At 46.7% G+C, this 17,871-nt stretch overlaps 1 protein-coding gene across 3 annotated transcripts in view; it reads right to left on the reverse strand.

Annotated features, from left to right (window-relative positions):
* FBN3 (fibrillin 3) overlaps positions 1–17,871 on the reverse strand; it is a 119,476-nt gene that overhangs the window by 88,145 nt on the left and 13,460 nt on the right. For all 3 annotated transcript variants that reach the window (XM_054182291.1, XM_054182292.1, XM_054182290.1), the window contains exons 3-5: positions 8,147–8,229; positions 5,863–5,961; positions 1,838–1,933 (exon numbers count right to left, since the gene is read on the reverse strand). In XM_054182291.1, the coding sequence (XP_054038266.1) occupies positions 1,838–1,933; positions 5,863–5,961; positions 8,147–8,229 (278 nt within the window). The remainder of the gene's footprint in view (positions 1–1,837; positions 1,934–5,862; positions 5,962–8,146; positions 8,230–17,871) is intronic.

The following is a 17,871-nucleotide window of genomic DNA, read 5'->3' on the forward strand; positions in this document are numbered from 1 at the left end:
TTCCTGTTTATGAATGAAGCCATTTATAAAAAGGCTATAAACCCTTATTTCACTTGAGAGGATTTCCTGCGCTCTGGAATCTCAGTTCATTCAAGTCAGCATTGGGATTTAAATGTCAAGGTCAAGATGAACAAATGAGAAACTGCATGAAGGCAAATGTTTAACGTATGACAACAGTGAAATGCGAGGAGAGGAGACTTGTTTGCCATTTAATCCCACGTACCCAAAGCAAAGAAGAACCAGTCTGACCAGCACACAAGTATTCATTGACTTAAAATTGGACCTTAGTTGAAAACCTGCAGTCAATAGTCTAGGACTGAATTCAAAGGAGCGAGTCGCTGATTAGGTCCTGGGCTGAGGACCTAATTGAAAGGTCGCAGGAAGACTTCTGCGTGTGACATGAGCAATTGCTGGTTGTGACAGATGTCATTAACTTATTAAAATCTCAGCAGCTGTAATGACTAATTAGAGGAATGCTGTTGCGACAGCTCCTGAAGTTCCTATACAGAGCTTCACTCTCTGAGCTACTCAGTTGCCCAACGCCACCAACGCGTTGAAGATGAGAAGAATATCATCTCATGAAAGGTGAGGTCCACAGCAAGCTTGTACGATAGCCGAGTGTGGCCCTCACTGGTCGGGTGCCAAGCTCTGAGCTGCGGAGAGGCCAGGTACTGCTGCATTTCACAGCCTTCAAAGGCTACACCCATCTTAGAGCTGAGAAAGCCGAAATCTGCTGTGCTGGGATGCTGCCAGTGGGACTCTCCGTTGTTCCCCACCCTGTCAGTGATGTCTTGCCAATATCTGAACCGTTATGAAAACTCTACTGAGGATATTATAGGTGGAGCTGGTAGCAGCACGTAATTAAGGTTGCCTAGCGCGTTCCATTATAAGCCCCGGTTTGCTGTTACTTATAATTTTCCCAAGCTTTAGCTGTTCAGAAAGAAATTTTCCATATGGTGTGTCTGCCTTTAGTTGAACTTTTTGGAAAGTTTCAGCAAAAACGAATCAGTCAGAGCTGAGGATAAGTTTAGGGGGAAATACGGTGTTTTGCCCATCTTTACAAAAATTCTCAGAGACTTCACTGAGAACTTTAGTGATTCTCACATTGATAGAGGGATTTGAAATTTGCCTGGAAAGTTCCATTCCATCAGAGATTCTTTCAAAACCATTGTGCATACTTGCTTACTAGACACATCTTAAAGACAGCACTTGTTTGTTAATTCCACAACGTGCACGAGCAATGATTTAAAATTGCCAAATGCCTTTCATGGGAAACTAGGGGGAAAGATTAACTTTCTCCCTATGAAAGGTATAGGTGCTTTGCAAAATAGAAAATCAAGTTATAAAACATTATAAACTGCCTTTCAATGACTATATTGGGGTTTCCCTATAGAAAGTCCGCGTTGTCAAATAAACAGAGCTAAAATTGAGCCCTCCCGCCCCCACAAAGTAACCTGCCATAATTTATAATCAACAAATGTTGGCGTTTTTTTTTAATTTTTCTTTGTCTAGTTGAAAGAAGACTTCATTTGAACTAAAATGAAGGTTTTCCACAGAAGAACATTCCTACCGAATGTGATGTTCATCTAAAACTACCTACAGAGAAATGACATCTAATATATATTATTTTTTTAAGCAGAGAAATTATATCTAATATATCTCTATTTCTATATCCCCTACTGAGAGCGGGCTGAGATTCCAGTGGAGAGGACAACATAGTGATGACATCGAAGAGCACATCGGTGTGTGCGAGGTGACCTCTCTCGTCACGCAGCTGCGTGAATCCAGCCTTGCCTGTCAGCCCACCGCGTACCCCGCAGGTGCTGCAGGTACTTACGCTGCCCACAGTATGTCCCAGTGTAGCCCTTCTGGCAGAGGCAGGACTCCTCGTTGCAGCTCCCACCATTCATGCATCTCACGTTGCAGGTTTGGACTGTGGAGAAAAGCAGGGAAAGAAATATTACCCTCCGTATTACACCATTTTCAAAATATGCTTCTCATATTTTGGGCTGTCTAATCTTTAAAATGCCTTCATATTAGAGGCACATTAAAAGATCTATGATATGTTTCGAGGATAGAATTTTTTTGGTGGAGGAAAACCATCAACTTTTAGGATATTTCTCTTCCTTTTACAATTACTACGTGGCCTTATTAGTGAGATTCTTTTAATAGGAGAGTGTTTTTTTGAAGAAATCTGAAAAGAAAAGCACGCATCGTCTTCTTTCCATGTTAGAGTTCAGCTTTCATGCTGGATTAAGGCACACTGAATGTGACTACTGTACTGTAGGAACACAATAGCAATAAATAAAGAGTTGGGAAGTTTTATACTGATGTAGACACAAAGGCAGTCTTGGTTTTAACTGTTTCATCACGACTGAATGTTTAAGGAATGTGGTATTAAAGTAGAAGAGCCCAAAAGGGGAGGCTTACTGGGAAACATTGAGTTACAAATACAGGTCAAACAGCTTTCATTCTTTACTGAAACGCCTGGAACAATGCATTCCTCCTTCGGAAGATGTGACAACTCAAACTGCAAGTGCCTGAGGTTACAGCAAGTTATGTGAAAACTGTTTTTCAGCATGTACACCACAGTTGGTGTCTGCCAGGGATAGGAGGGGCCGTGACTTGGCAGCTTGAAGAAGGAGGGGCTGGAGGGTGCGTATGTGAGTGGATGCTCAGCTGTGGCTCGTGTCTTCTCTTGTGCATGCAACATCGGTTCCAAGCAGGGAAGAGTCGGGGCCAGGGCAAGTGAAATGTCTGTCCAAAAGGTAGTAGGACTCACAATTGTCCAAGAGGGATAATTATATGGTTGACGCCTTGTTCATAGGAAGCCTGAAAGGAAGGAGGAGTGGAATGGGAAGGCTCAGAGCTTTGCATTCAAAATGCTCGGCACATGTGCTGTACATTTAATCCATGCATTGCTAGTGTGGTTTGAATTAGTCATGATGTCTACTACTCTTCCTATCGCTCTACGGCCAGAGATCAGGCCAAACTTAGATGAAAGCTTAATCATTAAGGAAACTAAGCTTGAAGCTTCAAAGCATTGCCCAGACTGTCAGACATGAGACCCGTCTCTCTGGGAAAAGGCACTGTTTCCAGCACGCGCTTACCCTACACCCCTCGCTACAATTAATCAGCCCTGGGAAAGCAATTACATAGAGCAAATCTGGGAGGGCTGCCCAGAGACAGAGGTAGCTAGGAAGCGTCTGTCTGTCAGAGTCGTCCATCCGTCAGAGCTCTTCCCTGCACAGCATTCAGCACATTCGGCAAGGGGTAAGGTTTAGAGAGGCTGAGGAATTTTAGGAGGTCAAGGTCTGGAAAGAGCCCTGATGCTCACCCAGATACTTTCCAACTAGTTGGCAAAGACTATTCCTGGACCTGCACGGAGCAGGTCCCATTTCTTACTTCTGCCATGATCCCAAAGGCCCTGAAGTCCCATCACCCTCTGACTTATCTCCAAGTCTGGCACTGTCAGAACCCCCTGCAGATTTGGAGCGCAGAAGAACATCTTTCAACCAAGAATTTAAAGGCCTGTTACACTTTGTCAGGATTTTCCAGGGTAGCAGAGACCAAAGTTCTAGCAAAAAGAGACTGACAGCTCGCCCTAGTTAACTTTTCCCATGATTGGATTGGATTGGATTAGTTCTACAATTTATTTTAAAGGATCAGTGGCTGCAGCTGTTCTGCCAGCCATCAGCAGTGGAGTCTGCAGGCAGGTTTTTGGTCTGCTTACTGGCTACTACTATCTAAACAGTCACTTGTAAATTACTCCTAAAATATCTTTACTCCCCGAAGTAGGAAACCAAGCTTTTTGTTATGACAGAGAGAGGCAGAGTGGCTTTTATTGCCTCTGGAATGCACAATTTGTCTGCTTTACCTCCCTGAAGCATTCATGATAAATGCAGATCCAAACACCCCCACAATGAATGCCAGATTTGATGAAGCCCCTGCAGAGAAACCCACCTCCCCACCCCCCCACCCCCGGCCCCGGCGCATGCTGAAATCCACCCCAGGCTCAGGGGAACGCCAGGTCTGTGCCCAAATGTATATAGTGCTTACAGCATTCCTTGCATTCCTCCCTGATTGCTAACATATGGACCCCAGCTCCAGAAACTCTTGTGTCTCCAGCACCTTCCTCTCAGCAAAGGACGGGGAAGGTCTGCGGAGCCGCGCACACGCAGGCTCTGGTGCTGAGCACTTGCCGGGGACATCTGCAGGGCTGTAGCACAACGTGGCACTTTGGAATCAGATTCTGGGAATTTCATTCTTTGAGTCACACCCTGAATGCGGTTTTGAGGTTTGGGGGGGCTAGTTCTCTGGCCTTCTATCAGATGCCTGCAAGTCACTTTATTAACAATAGCTTCCCTACAGATGGGCAATAATAGAAAATAAATTTCTGGGTTGTCTCTAGCAATGGCCATCTGAGACCTTAAAAGACTCTATAAACGCCCATTAATTTCTGCATTTCTACATAGGCCGCTAGCAAAATCAACCTTCTTAAAACAATACTGTGCCCCAGTTCTGTATCTTTGCTTGCAAGATTTTTTTTGGCTGGTGTGTTTGAGTAGTGTCGACTGCTTCTATAGTCAGGTGCAAATGGTCACCCACTATCATTGTCCGCATCTGGAGACCTAGAACGCAGGCCAGCCCCCAATCACACGCTGTTCTTGCTTTAGAAACAACCTTTTGGGCAGACCAGCGGGTCTCTGTGCTGGTTTCCAGGAGCACGAGTGGAAGGGCTTGCTGGACGTCTCCATCCAGCCTCCCCACAGACCAGGCAGGCTATGACTTTGTCTAGCTAAGTCTTCCAACCCCCCAAGGAGAGCCATCCCCCACAGCTCTGGTCACCTGTCCCAGCACTGCAATACCCTTCAGTATAAGAAAATTTTCTTCATGCCGGGCTTGAACACCCCAAGCGGCAACTTGTGGCCATGGACCTCTGTTACGTGACTATCGCCTCATCTCCAACCTGGTGTCTACCATAAATCCCAGGTGCCTTCCAGCAATACAACCCAGTGAAAAAAGGGGCACAGAGGAGCAACAATTCCCCTCCAGAGAGTACACAAGACTCTCTCAAGCTATCGGGATTTAGACTCAAGCAAGAGGAGTGTTTTCCGAGCAGAGCCACATGCTGCAGGGTAACAGAGTGGTTGCAAGCAGGATCAGGTCTTGAATATGTCCTGCAGGGATTGCCAGAGGGATACAGGAATTGCCTTCTGGGTATGTGACCTGCTGAGTCCTCCATAGTCTGTTTTTCCAGAAACCTCAGCCACCCAGTCCCTCTTCCTAGAGCTTTTCAGATTTTTGTTCTGAAGGTCTGAGACGGGAGAACAAAGCAGAAAAAGTGGCAACACAGTTTCTGCATTCCCAGCTTCGTGTCACTTCATCGTGTCGCTGCAGTTTGCTAAAAACACTGGGCAACTCTCCCTGACATCCAAATCACACCCTAAGAAAAACTTCATATTTTTTCCATTGGAAAAAAATATTTATTTGATTAACAAAAGCAGTGACAGATTTAATTCCACTTCAAAGAAAAGACGGGGCGGCTGGATTCTTTGGCAGCAGTGTCGCTCTTTGCTGCTGTGAGATGTGGTTTCGGAGCTGCACCCTGTAGGATGTAACCAAAGTAGCAGAAATTGCAAGCAGGTTCCCAGTTTTCTCTCGGTATCGGGGGCAGTGAGGATCCTTAGTAAAAACGCCATAAGAAATTAAAGATTTTGTGCTGACTGCCCAATTCAGATTAGAACCTGGCTGCCAAAACACAAAATATTTCAGAGATTTCCTTTCATTGTGACTGGGAAATTTTTAAGAGAGCACACAACTACTCCAGAGGGAGGAGAATCGCCAGCCATGTCCTCTTACCTCCAGCTGAGCCACAGTTGGGAGAAAGTTGTCCATTGGAGCACGTACACATGTTTGGCCGTGAACAAAATCCATCACCACAAGAATTCCTGCAAATTGCTGGAGGAAGAGAAGAACACAGCGATTAGCGCAATGTGCTAGCCTGTGAACTTGCTGGCAGATGTGGTTTTGGCTGCCAAAAGGGTGTGAATTCATCTCTTTTAAGAATAATAACCTGGGGAGGAAGCTGGGGCACCTCTTGAGGACCCTGGCGTGGGAAGTGCAACAGCGGGAAGGACCCACTTGTTCACAGGGAGTTCCTGGAGGCGTTTTCCTTTTATCATAGACTGGCTGGTCCCGCTACCACGACGCTTTTTCAGCAGCAGAGGATGGGGAAGGTACACTTCACTACTTTTGCCTGCTAAAAATGTTTCTCAGCAGAGACAAGCGACATTCTCACTGAGCCAGGTTGTTCTTTTCCTTAAAATGTGTGTGTTTCCACGAAGCGTTTTGCACTCCATGGTCTGGCATTGAGGGAACTGGCTGTTACCGAGACACATCTCCTGTTGAATGAGGAGCTGAGCCTGAGTCAGCCAGAGATGCATCAGCAGGATGCCTTCATCTCAATCTCCATCCTTTCTTGCCCGGGACCCCCGCTAATCTCTTCCCTTTCCTGTGCCATGGGAGCCAAGAGCATAGCTGGCAGTATTGCTCCACCTGTGTAAGCACAGATTTTTATTAGAGCCCCATGAAAGCATCTCATCTCTGTGTGTTTTATAAATACAATTACAACACAGAGTCCCCTGAGGACCTCCAGCCCAGATGGCATGTTTTACAGTTATGAGAAAAGTCAGCAGACAACCCTGAATGTCGCTAACCCCGCATGCCACTGAGCGGCTCTCTGGCTGCGAGTTCCTTAACCCTTCGCGGCAGCCAGCATTAAACTCAAGCTTTGTCTCCTTGGTGGGGCATCCGCCATCCACGGGATGGCGAGGAGGATTTTGTGAGCGCGCCTGGCTCTGCTCATGGGGAAAGGAGAGGGCACAGAACTCCACGTCACCTCGAGTCATCACACCTCTTGAGTGCCCTTCTTAGTAAAATGCCGCACTCTGGCACTGGTTACTCATCGTGTGCGAGGACACATCAACCGGCCCCACCACTCCTAACACAACAGACACCGTTTCCTTTGAGAGGAGAATACTTGCAGCTCTGGGCTCAGTTTTGAACAGTTGAGGTCCCAGACAGCTCCATATTGGGAAACACGAGGCGTTTCTCTCTAAAATGGCTGAGTTTTTGACTCTGAAGGTGGAAGTACTTCTGAAATACATGACCTGTATTATGTGGGAGATGCCGCCAGAGGAGCCTATTGTTTTCCTCAACTTGAAACCTCCCAATGTCCATTAATTTTAGGAAGTTTTGGAAAAAGGCGTTCACATACAATTCCAAGTGTGCTCTAATGCAGAAGATTCATTCAAAAAGCTAAAATCCTGGGAGATACAAGCCTGCCCTAGTGTTGCCTGCTATTTTGTATGTCCAGGTTATGGTTAATGTCTCCTGGACACCGTGTATTTACTGTGTTTCAGTATGAAACATGACCAAATAGAGGTACAGTTACCCCTATTGCCTCGAGTGAAAATATCATTTATTTACTCCTGAGTTGACTTTCACTTCCCATGGGAGCATCCTCCAAAGGGCAGGCTCCCTCAGCTCCCGATAGCTCATGCCTTTAACCTCCAGAAATGCAAAACATGAACTCCTCAATGGATTTTCTAGGTGTATACCAGCACTTGAGAGTCCAACAGTGCTCTACTCCAGACAGGAAAGCTCTCTGCCAAAACAGGGGCGTGATTTATCTAAATCAGCATCCTGCTTTGGATGGCCACGCACTGAAAGATGCAAATTCCTGCTTGCGGACGCTGTCTCATGACATCACGTTTGCAATGTCAGCATCTAGCCGTTGTTCTAGCAACTATTCATCTAAGCAAGCAGCTCTAAAATAAGTTTCTCGGGAGTCACCAATAGCTCCCCTTTGAGGCTAATCTTCTAAAGCAGGCACACAAACTGCCAAGCAACAAGGAACACAGTGGCAATCTGGCAGAAGACAAAAAGGCCGTGCACTAAATGGGACTGATTGCAACCACCCCGCTTTAATCAAGACTAGCAGAGATGAGAACTCCCAGCAATCGCTGCTCCTGCCCCAGTGGATTATGAAATATTCTGTCATCTGCTGAAGTGTGAGATATGCTCTGCTCCCCACATGGCAATTAGTTCCCTCGGTGCCCTTAAGAGGAAAATGGATACTCACGGACAATGCACTGGTTCCCTCCGGGCAGCGTTTTCCAGCCGGGGCAGCAGTAGGAGTGGAACCTCGAGCCACAGACATTGGGTCTGAAAATTAAAAACAATTTTTTTTCCCCTGTTTCTGTGCAGTGCCATTGGATAAATTCAGCATGTATCATCACTGTAGGAGAGCAGCTGAATAGCTCCTTGCGTGACATTTCTCTGCCAAACTCCATTCCCTCACTGTGCGTTTGAACCAGCCACGTTTAATTCCCACCAAAAGGAGCCACCGTACGTTATTTTAATTTTTGACCCCCCCCGTGCGGAATGCTTTGGGGCTTTGATCTTACAGTGACCCTCTTAGGGCTATAGGGAGGAGCGAGGGACTGAGGCACAGCCAGGCCTACCCTGAAGCCAAGCCACGCCACGGGACCGTACCCAGAAGGTCAGACACAGTCAGTTGGAGACCTGCATTTCCATGGGCGATGAGAGAGGCCTAGACACCGGACAACCCTAGAGACCACAGGCAAGTGAACGCCTTCATAACCCGAACAGGAGAAGGAAGTCTGTCGCCTTGTGAATGTAGCTGAGCAGTGCTATTTACGCATAAGGTGGACAAAGCCCTGCTCTTCCTTTCTGACTCTACAATAACAAACTCCTGCACACTCCCACTTGTCCATCAGACAGGCTGCCCATGGGTTTCTTTGTCTTCATTTGTTTGTTGGATGGTTTAATCAATGTCACATAGCAGAGAATCAGGAGCACACACCTCAGCATGGCATTTACACCATGTTGTGCCATGCCACACATCCATACATGAACTGACAGACCTCCCCCCAAAAATTCCCAAAAGAAAACACAAAAACCACAAACCTATGCCATGTTCATACTCTTGTGACATTGCCAAGTGGGGAATCAGGAGAATGCAGCCCCTTGCAGAGATACTGGGGCTCTAACTCAGGATCGGACAGACGGGAGAAGGCCGAAGAGAGGTGAGTGTAGATGGAAAGTTTAGACCTTGCCTGGACCTTGGCCAGCAACTCTCCAACCTCTTCTGGGAGGTTTGCTGGGGGATCACATCTTTTAGGAAAGCAAGAGAATTTGAACTAAAATCACCAGCGAAAGAACATACACTTTGGAGTTTTTCTAGGGAGTAATAATCCCCACTGTTAAAATTCTGTGCTTTATCTTGGGGTCCGAGTCTATCCCAGCTTCTACTTTCAGCCATTGAATCTGGTTAAATCTGAAGAACTATTTGGTAACAAAGTCTCTTTGCCCAGGAGACCCATGTAGGTTGTTACAGCACCCTTTAATTTTCTCTTTTATAAGAGAAGCAAAATATCAGGTTGGTTTGTCAGGCTCTATTGTCTAAAATTTCTATATCCTCATTCTAATCTTTACTAATTAAGATTTTCATCAACCACTTCAGCAGATTGCCTGGGGCTGGTGATAGTAACTATCTTACTGCAGGGCTTGTCCTGCTTGGCCTTCCTCAAATCCTGAGGTCTGTTACAGTAGGGGTGCCATGAACCTGCTTTCACAGAATCACAGAACGGTTCGGGCTGGAAAGGACCCTAAAGCCCACCCAGTGCCACCCCCTGCCCTGGGCAGGGACACCTCCCACCAGACCAGGTTGCTCCAAGCCCCGTCCAACCTGGCCTTGGACCCCTCCAGGGATGGGGCAGCCACAGCTTCTCCAGGCAACCTGTTCCACTGCCTCACGACCCTCACAGCAAAGAATTTCTTCCTAATATCCAATCTAAATCTCCCCTCCTTCACCTTGAAACCGTTCCCCCTCGTCCTGTCATTACACTCCCTGACCCAGAGTCCCTCCCCATCCTCCTGTAGGCCCCCTTTAGGGACTGGAAAGCTGCTATAAGGTCTCCTCAGAGCCTTCTGCTTTCCCAAACTCCTCTTTGTTTCTACCCAGAAATTGTGCCTGAGTGGAGGGGATTTTTTTTTTTTTTTGAAGATTTTCTTCCTCCAGTTGCCATTCTCAGGTTCCCGCAGCAAGCTGGGAGCGGGAGGGCAGAGGGTGCTGGGATGGCTGTGCACCCTGGGCACAACAACCAACCTCAGTGTTACCCTGTAAGGTGACCAGATTCCAGCCTGGATTTTGGCAGGAACTTGTGGTGCTTTAGGGTAGCAGATTCCTTGTCTGGCTGGGGAGAGGCTAGTGGATCCCAGAACACCCTGAATCCATTACCCAGGCATACGTGAGTCCTCCACCTTCAGCGTGATTGCAGTAGATGCACAGGAGACAGACAGAAGACATGCAGCAGAGATGAAGCATACGTACAACACGTGTGCAGAGAACACACCACAAACGTGAAGCAGATACGCAGCAGATAGCTACACAGACTGCTGGATGTACAGCAGTCGCATCAGCAAACACAGAGCAGAGGCGCCGCAGGCACAAACCGGGGAGGCAGCAGAAGTGCAGCATGTGTGCGGACACACACCGCAGATGTGCGGCAGACACGCCGCAGGTGTACCTTTCCAACGTGGAAGAAGTAGGATGCTTTCCCATGGAAAAAGGAACTGGGCAGTGTTGGCATTAATGACAAGAACACCAAGCCGGACTGAGAGCAGACTTTAAGAACCCTCTCCTGAGCAATGATGCTCCCATGTAAAAGCAATCCTAGCTTCTCCTCTTCATGGTGACTAGAAGATCCCTGAGCAACACAGACCACGGTGGATGACCTTCTGTGCAATGAAGGGTGCTGCTCTGCTTCCCAGTTCTAGTTTTCCCAGAGCACGCAGTGACCAGTGTAGAAACTGTGGCAACTGGTTTTCCATATGACCTGCATTTGCCCAGTTCTCTGTGGAGCCTCCTGCACCAGCCCTGCAAACATAGAATCGAGGGCTCCGCTAAAATAATTTAGTGCTATGGCTGGAGGTGGAGAGTAAATCTATATTTTGATTTCAAAAGAGCCCACATTTTCAAAAGAGCCCAAAAGGCTGGGCATCTGTTGCTTCTCCTGTGCTTAGAAGTTAAAAGGAGACCTTGAATGCAGAGTTGTTTCTGCTGATATGGATTAAGGTTCCCTGCAGATGGGGGAACATCTTGGATTGCCGTTCCTGGTTGCATTAGGCTGGATAAAATACAAAGCTAGCTAGCACTGCCACTGCTCTTCAAGAGTAAATCTCCAGTTAGAAGTAGACATATGTCTGTGGTTGGCATTAACTGGGAAGATAAGTTCACTCTGAGCAGATGGAGGGCCTATAAAGCCTAAGATTCAGCCCTCAGCTTCCCAGCATGCAGAATGGATGATCTTTTTTTGATACAGAACCCTCCATGCAATGTGTAGGCAGTCCAGACAACTCTTAACCAGGCATCAAATATTGCAATTTGACTTCCACCTGAATCTGTCCGCTGGCTCCCCCTTTTCAACACACGGATGTGAACAGCCCTTGACTTAGTACACCCCGGCCTCAGCCTACTGCAAGCCTTATTGAAGAGTAAAGAATATTATAAAGCCATTTTATCAGGCAAAAGACTAAGAGGGTTTTTTGTCAAAATCACAGATCACCTCTCTTATGAAGAAAGGCTGAAGGATTTGGGTCTCTTCAGTCTGGAAAAAAAGATGACTGAGGGGGATCTTATCAACGTTTAGAAATACTGAAAGGGGGGGTGTCAGGAAGATGGGGCCAGGCTCTTCTCAGTGGTGCCCGGCAACAGGACAAGGGGTAACGGGCACAAACTTGCCCATGGGAAGTTCCATCTCAAGACGAGGAGGAACTTCTTTGCTGTGAGGGTGGCAGAGCCCTGGCACAGGCTGCCCAGAGAGGTGGGGGAGTCTCCGTCTCTGGAGACATTCCAACCCCGCCTGGACGCGTTCCTGTGCCCCCTGCTGTGGGTGACCCTGCTGTGGCCGGGGCTTGGAGGAGATGATCTCCAGAGGGCCCTGCCAAACCCAAAATTCAGTGATTGTGTGAAAAATCAGTGAAGGAAGTGGTATCTGGCATCAATCCCATAGACTAAGACCGAAGAAAGTGGAGGTCGAATGAAATTGATAATGAAGTGGGTATTTTAAACTATGGTGGTAAGTACCACCTCTTTCTAAACGACAGTCAGCCAAGACCCTGTGCAGGGATCCTGGGAGAGGTCTGGGCGCCCTGTTACAGAGTAGGCTAAACTGCAAGATCATATTGTTCCTCCAAAACTGAACCTTTATAAGCATATGCTAAAAATTAGCAGAGTTTCAAAACAAAACACGGGGGAGAACCCATTTTGAATGGTTTGAAATTAATGGTGTCACAGAAATGACCTAGAGGGAGAATGAAATTAGATTCCAAAGCAAGAACTCAGTAAAGAGAATGCTGTTTTGTAAGAAAAAAAAAAAAAAAAAAGAAAAACAACCCAAAAAAACATCTTCAGCAAAGTTGTGACCAAATTGTTTTTTAAAATTAATAGCAGTTATCTCCTGGGAAATACAAGCTGGAAAGCCACGTTCTCATCAGCAAGAAGGTGTGGATAAAAGGCATGTTATTTAGTTGTTAAACAGAAAACTGCAGCCATCGTTTGTGGTGAAGAGCTAATAGGAAGGTCAAGGTTAGAGGAAAAAGCATTTAAATTCAATAAACCTGCCCATAACATTCTGATAATCAAAATCCGCAAACATTTCAGAACTATCAAGAAAATTCATAATAATCGGTCCTAAATTAAAAATCAAAAGGTTTTGGGTTTGTTTTTTTTTTACCCTACTCACTCTCAGCTTTGCCTCCTTGCCAGCCAGCAGTAGCGAGGGGGTCTTACCCAGACATGATGGAGTCATGGCGAGACATGGTTGTACCGCTGAGATGGTGCTAATGCCTGCGTGACTTTTCCTTTGGGTGTTCGAGCCAGGGAGATAAGAGCTGACATGTTTATGCTAGACCTTTCTGGCAAAGGACGGCACTCCTGGTCCACTCCCGGGGCTCAGCCGATGCGAAAACAGACCTCCCAATATGAGGCACATCTTCCTCATCACCTTCTGCGCAGCTTCGGAAAGGGCTGAAAGTGCTTAGCTGCTACGGAGAACTATTTTAATCAATGTGAATATGGCCAAAAGGGTGATGCTAAGAAAGGACAGAGGGAAAAGCAACGCTGGCCATAGCGCCTGCTTTGTCCACTTTAAATAAACAATAGGATTATAAAGATAAGCAGGGACAAAGTAAGCCTGAATTTCAATTGATGGCACCAAATGCTGCCTGCTGGCAGTGGCTCCATCTGAGAACTGGGAGATGCCAAGAAAAAAACCCACTGGAGCTGAGCTGTGGCTACGTGATGTGAAAATGCATGGCTGTTAGCGAGAGAAGCCATTCTCCCAAATCCACAATGGAGTCGGAGGCATGAGCAAGGACCGGGAGAGGCTCCATACCACAAGACTGCCCACAGGCTCGGGGTGCCAGCCCTCCTGTGGGGACAGAACACAAGCGGCATCTGGCTGTTGCTGCAGCACCCTGTTCCTGTTAGCAGCCTGGGAAAGACAGCCTGGAGCACTGAATTGTTGCCTACTAGCTGAGCAAGCAGCCGAAAAGGTCCTGCCAATTATTGTCAGATGCCTAGTGTGACCCCAGCAGAATTATACTCATTGTTAAAGGTAGGAGAGGGCAGACAGCACAGCGTGTGAAGTCCAGGCTGAGAATGCTTTGCAGACACAAATGCTAGCCAAAAACTAAATTAAGTCGCCCTGAGCTTCCTGCTTACCCACAGCTATGTCCTCACACGCAGGCACGCAGGTCTGTCCACTCCTCCAGCCATGGGAGAAAGAATACCCAGCCAGAATGAGCTCTCCAAACCTTCTCCAGAAAGATCTGCAGGGTCTCTAAAGGGCTGGTTTGTGTAATAACGGCAGCGTCCTGCAAGGAGCACTTCTCCTGCCATCCAGCAGGACCCACAGCTAATGAACCCCTGGCTCCACGTAGCTTATGATTTCCAGACAGCAGGAACAGCAGCCCGGGATTTGTCTCCCCTGTCATGAGCAATCAGTGTACCTCAGTTGTCACTGGCCTTCGGAAGCGGCATTTCCATTCCTTAAATTAGAGGAAGACAGAAGTGAATGAAAATTGGTGGTTTGCCAGGGCTGGGGTAACTCTCAGAGATGCTCTGCTCTGCACAGGGATTGCTCCCCCGGCTGCTCACATGTTCTCCTTCTCGCTGGCCTCATCCAGGGGGATTCAATGTATTAATTCAGGAAGAATTCACTGTAGTTCATTACTTTGGGCCAATTTCCTGCTCTTCTCACCAAGTGGAGGCCCTTGACCAGTGATTGAGACTCCCTGAGCTGTGACCTTGCAAGTAGTCTGCTTGGCTGCATGGTCAGCAAACGCTTCTCCCAGCTCATCGCTTTCTTTGTGTCTGCCTGGAAAAGTTTGGGATGGGTATCTGCTACCTGAGCGTGGGGAGCCTTTTCCATATTTATCACAGTCATTCATTATTTCCCTCCTTGATACAGCCCAAAGCTTCTTCCTGCTGGGTGAAAACAGGTTCTCAGTGCTGTGACTGTCTCCCGAGCGCTACTTTCCAAGATACTCCCTGTTCCATGGGAAAAGGAATCTGAGCTAAGAGGGTCCGGCTGCACGGAGCAATGGCTCTCTGGCCCAGTTTGAGTCCCGCGGTAAGGGCAGAGATGCCAACACTTCACATCTCTTGCAGGTCTTCTCTGCTCTCTTTAGTGTGATGAGAACAAGTGACGATCACAGAGTAGGTGCTCTCAGAAATTCACACCGCTTCATTTTTTTTTTTTTCCTGTAAGACTTTGTTAATAAAAGTATGGCTTGTGCTTTTACCAGATCCCAGATGCAAGTCAGGCAAGTGACCAAGCACAAATTCCTTTTTCTCTAAGTGTTTCAAACAAAACACTCAGTAAAAACCACCCTGCTGCCCTGCCAAAGTACAACTGTGCAGGCTCGTAGCAGGGCTGGAGCCCAGTGGTTTATGAAAGGGTGAGCAGCAACTTTCCCACCAGCACATGGGATCAACACCCGGTGATTTCAGGATGAGAAGCACGACAACTTAGCTACCCAGTGACAAACCTAATGATCGAGAGGTAAGACACTCCATCCGTGACACTGGTCCTCAAAATAGATGGGAGAAATCCACCACAGCAGCAGACCACATCCCGGGCTAGATGAGGAGAAGCATGGTCAGCAGGTCCAGGAGAGCTATCTCCCCATCTTCTGCTTCTCCTAATTTTAGGAGTCTATTAAACTTGCTCAATCTCAGTTTTTCTTCTGTTCTCTCTTTCTATTCTCTGAGTATGTTGATAGACATGGAAAACTCTCTTCTGCTCTCCAAACGCATCCAGTTTGGGTTGCAGCAATTCTGACAATTTCCATGGGATGAATGGAAACCCCTTGGCATGCCCATAGTTCCTACCTTCCCTTATTTTCAGGGTTTTTTTTTTCTGTCTTCAAGTTTCAGCTTAGAAATATTTATGGGGAAATCAAACCATCCAGCTACAGATTAAGCCAATTCTCAATGCACTTCTACCTGTTCAGCTTTAGGAACGGCCATCAGCCCAAATACTGCTCTAGATTTCCCCAAACCATGCAGAGCCACCCTGTGCTGTAAATTCACCAACTCAGTGACAATTTAGCTAATGCCAGGCTAGCGAGGATTTCTGATTTGATATTGCAAAAAGGAGAGCTGTCTTCTATCCACAGAAAAGCTAATTTAGGGAAGAGATATAGAAGTTTCGTTTTGGAGTATCTGCCCCCCCCCGTGCAGCCCTCCTCTTATCGTGAAAATCATGCCCCAGCAGAGAGTCAAATAAAATGAACGCGTATGAATATCACCACTACATTCTCCAGTCTTATACGACTTAAGCATGTGGCTTTTCCAGGGATGATGATCCTACCTCTCCGCCCGAGCTGGAAATTTTTCCTATAATTCAAGATTCTTTTTGGTTTTGATCTTAGCCTGATTCTTTGCTGGGCCCCAGGGATCATCTCTCACAATAACTGGGGAGCACCACTGCAGGCATCAGTCACCCTTGGCCTCAATGGAGATCGCCAGGGGGACAATAATTACTGCCAAATGTGATAGTGGTTTTTGGTCTTGCATCTCCCCACCCAGAGGGATTTGGGATTGTGTCATGTCTGTGAGAACAGATTTGAAACAATGCTGACTTGGATCCTTGGCCTAAAGGGGAACATATTTGTGTCCTCCTTGTTCCTGACTTACCAGATCCCTCAAATGTACTGCAAGTATTTATTTCAGTGATTTATCAGTTTTATGAGCCTAGGACTATGCTATCTGTACATTCACTGTTACCTCCCCAGTTCTATACGTGTGCATGCAATGGATACAGTTGGATAAGTAATTTGCAAAAGAGAAAGTTGAGCAGTTCCTAGCCAGGCACAGCCCCGTTTAACTTAAGGATATCGACTCGGTCCTGCAAAGGAGGTGCCCAGCCTCTGCCACCTGAAACATCATCCTCTTGTTCTGCAAAGCAGCCCAGCATCTGTTTAGCTTTTAGGAAAGAGTTCAAGTCCCAGTAATTTCCATTATTTTTGGTTCTAAGAATTCACTTTGAAAGGTGCGGAGATGATAAGGTTCTGTTACCACCAGTAGAAGTCACACACCTTAAAACTGCTAACAGCCGGCTAATATTGCAAGCACTGAAGTATTCAGAGTTCAGACATCCTGAAGTTGTTTGCAGAGCCGAGCTACAGATTGCTTTCCCAAGACTCTCAGCAATACCTGTAATAGCCAGAAATACATCTGTGGCAACAGAAACATTTTTCTCTGCTCCCACCAAAGCCCCAGGCTTATGGTGTCTCTCACATTCCTGCTGGAGACCCTTTACTTTCCGTGGTCTCTGGAGCACGCCCACCTCCATCGCCAGGGATAAGGGTGGTGTGAACCGGTGCACAGCTCCCTCCTGAGCAAACCCTGGCACGTTACTGAGCATCTCTCATCTGCGCTAATTAGCAATGCTGACCTGGTCTCTGCTCGAGCCCAGGGCAAGTAGCTGGGACCCAGAAGACCTTGACATAAGATACTCAAAGAAAGCTGAGCCTTTCAAGCACTTGAATTCAGCTGTTGATCCTCCACCGAAGCTCTCCTTAAGGGAACTGGGAGGTCTGGGAAGAGGTGGAAGCATACATCACCCACTGCTGCTCCTCCCAGAACCCAGGAGGGGCTCTAGATTTAAGATCTATTTATTTTTTGGCTATTTTAGTTAACAGAAAGGAAGCCTTAATTTAAGTAGTTATTTTCATCTCTGTTTTTACGGTTTAGTTATTTTTTCCTAGAGAATGAATGGTCTGAAACCAAAGATAGCCTTGACACCTAATTTAGCACTCTCTTTAATCAACCAGCAAAATGCATGATATCAAAATATAAGCCTTTTAACTGAGCAATTACGTAGTTTCAAGCGAAGTTACTCAGGTGTTTACTGTCTTCATTTTTGTATTATTAGAAAATGGGGAGAAATTAACTTATTTTTTCCAGGTGGTTATTACATTTCTACTTCTAATACATATTAAATTGTCTTTGGATTGAAATTGAAAGAGCATTAAATGGGCCTATTTAATGTTCAATGGTACTTCTCCTCCCCCCACGCTCAGGCTTGAATTCCCTACTCTAATTTAGAGCAGAAGGCAGCTTTTGGGCCATCTTAAATACAAAGATGCAGTCTTGAAACATTCCAGATCTCTGTATCTCAGCCCCCTTTTGCCTTCTCCTGCTGAGATGCAGCTATCGGTAAGGTCACCAATAAGGTGATGGAGCATGAGACTACAATGAAGGGAAGCCCCATC

Source organism: Rissa tridactyla, chromosome 22 (assembly GCF_028500815.1).
Source record: "Rissa tridactyla isolate bRisTri1 chromosome 22, bRisTri1.patW.cur.20221130, whole genome shotgun sequence".
NCBI classification, from domain to species: domain Eukaryota; kingdom Metazoa; phylum Chordata; class Aves; order Charadriiformes; family Laridae; genus Rissa; species Rissa tridactyla.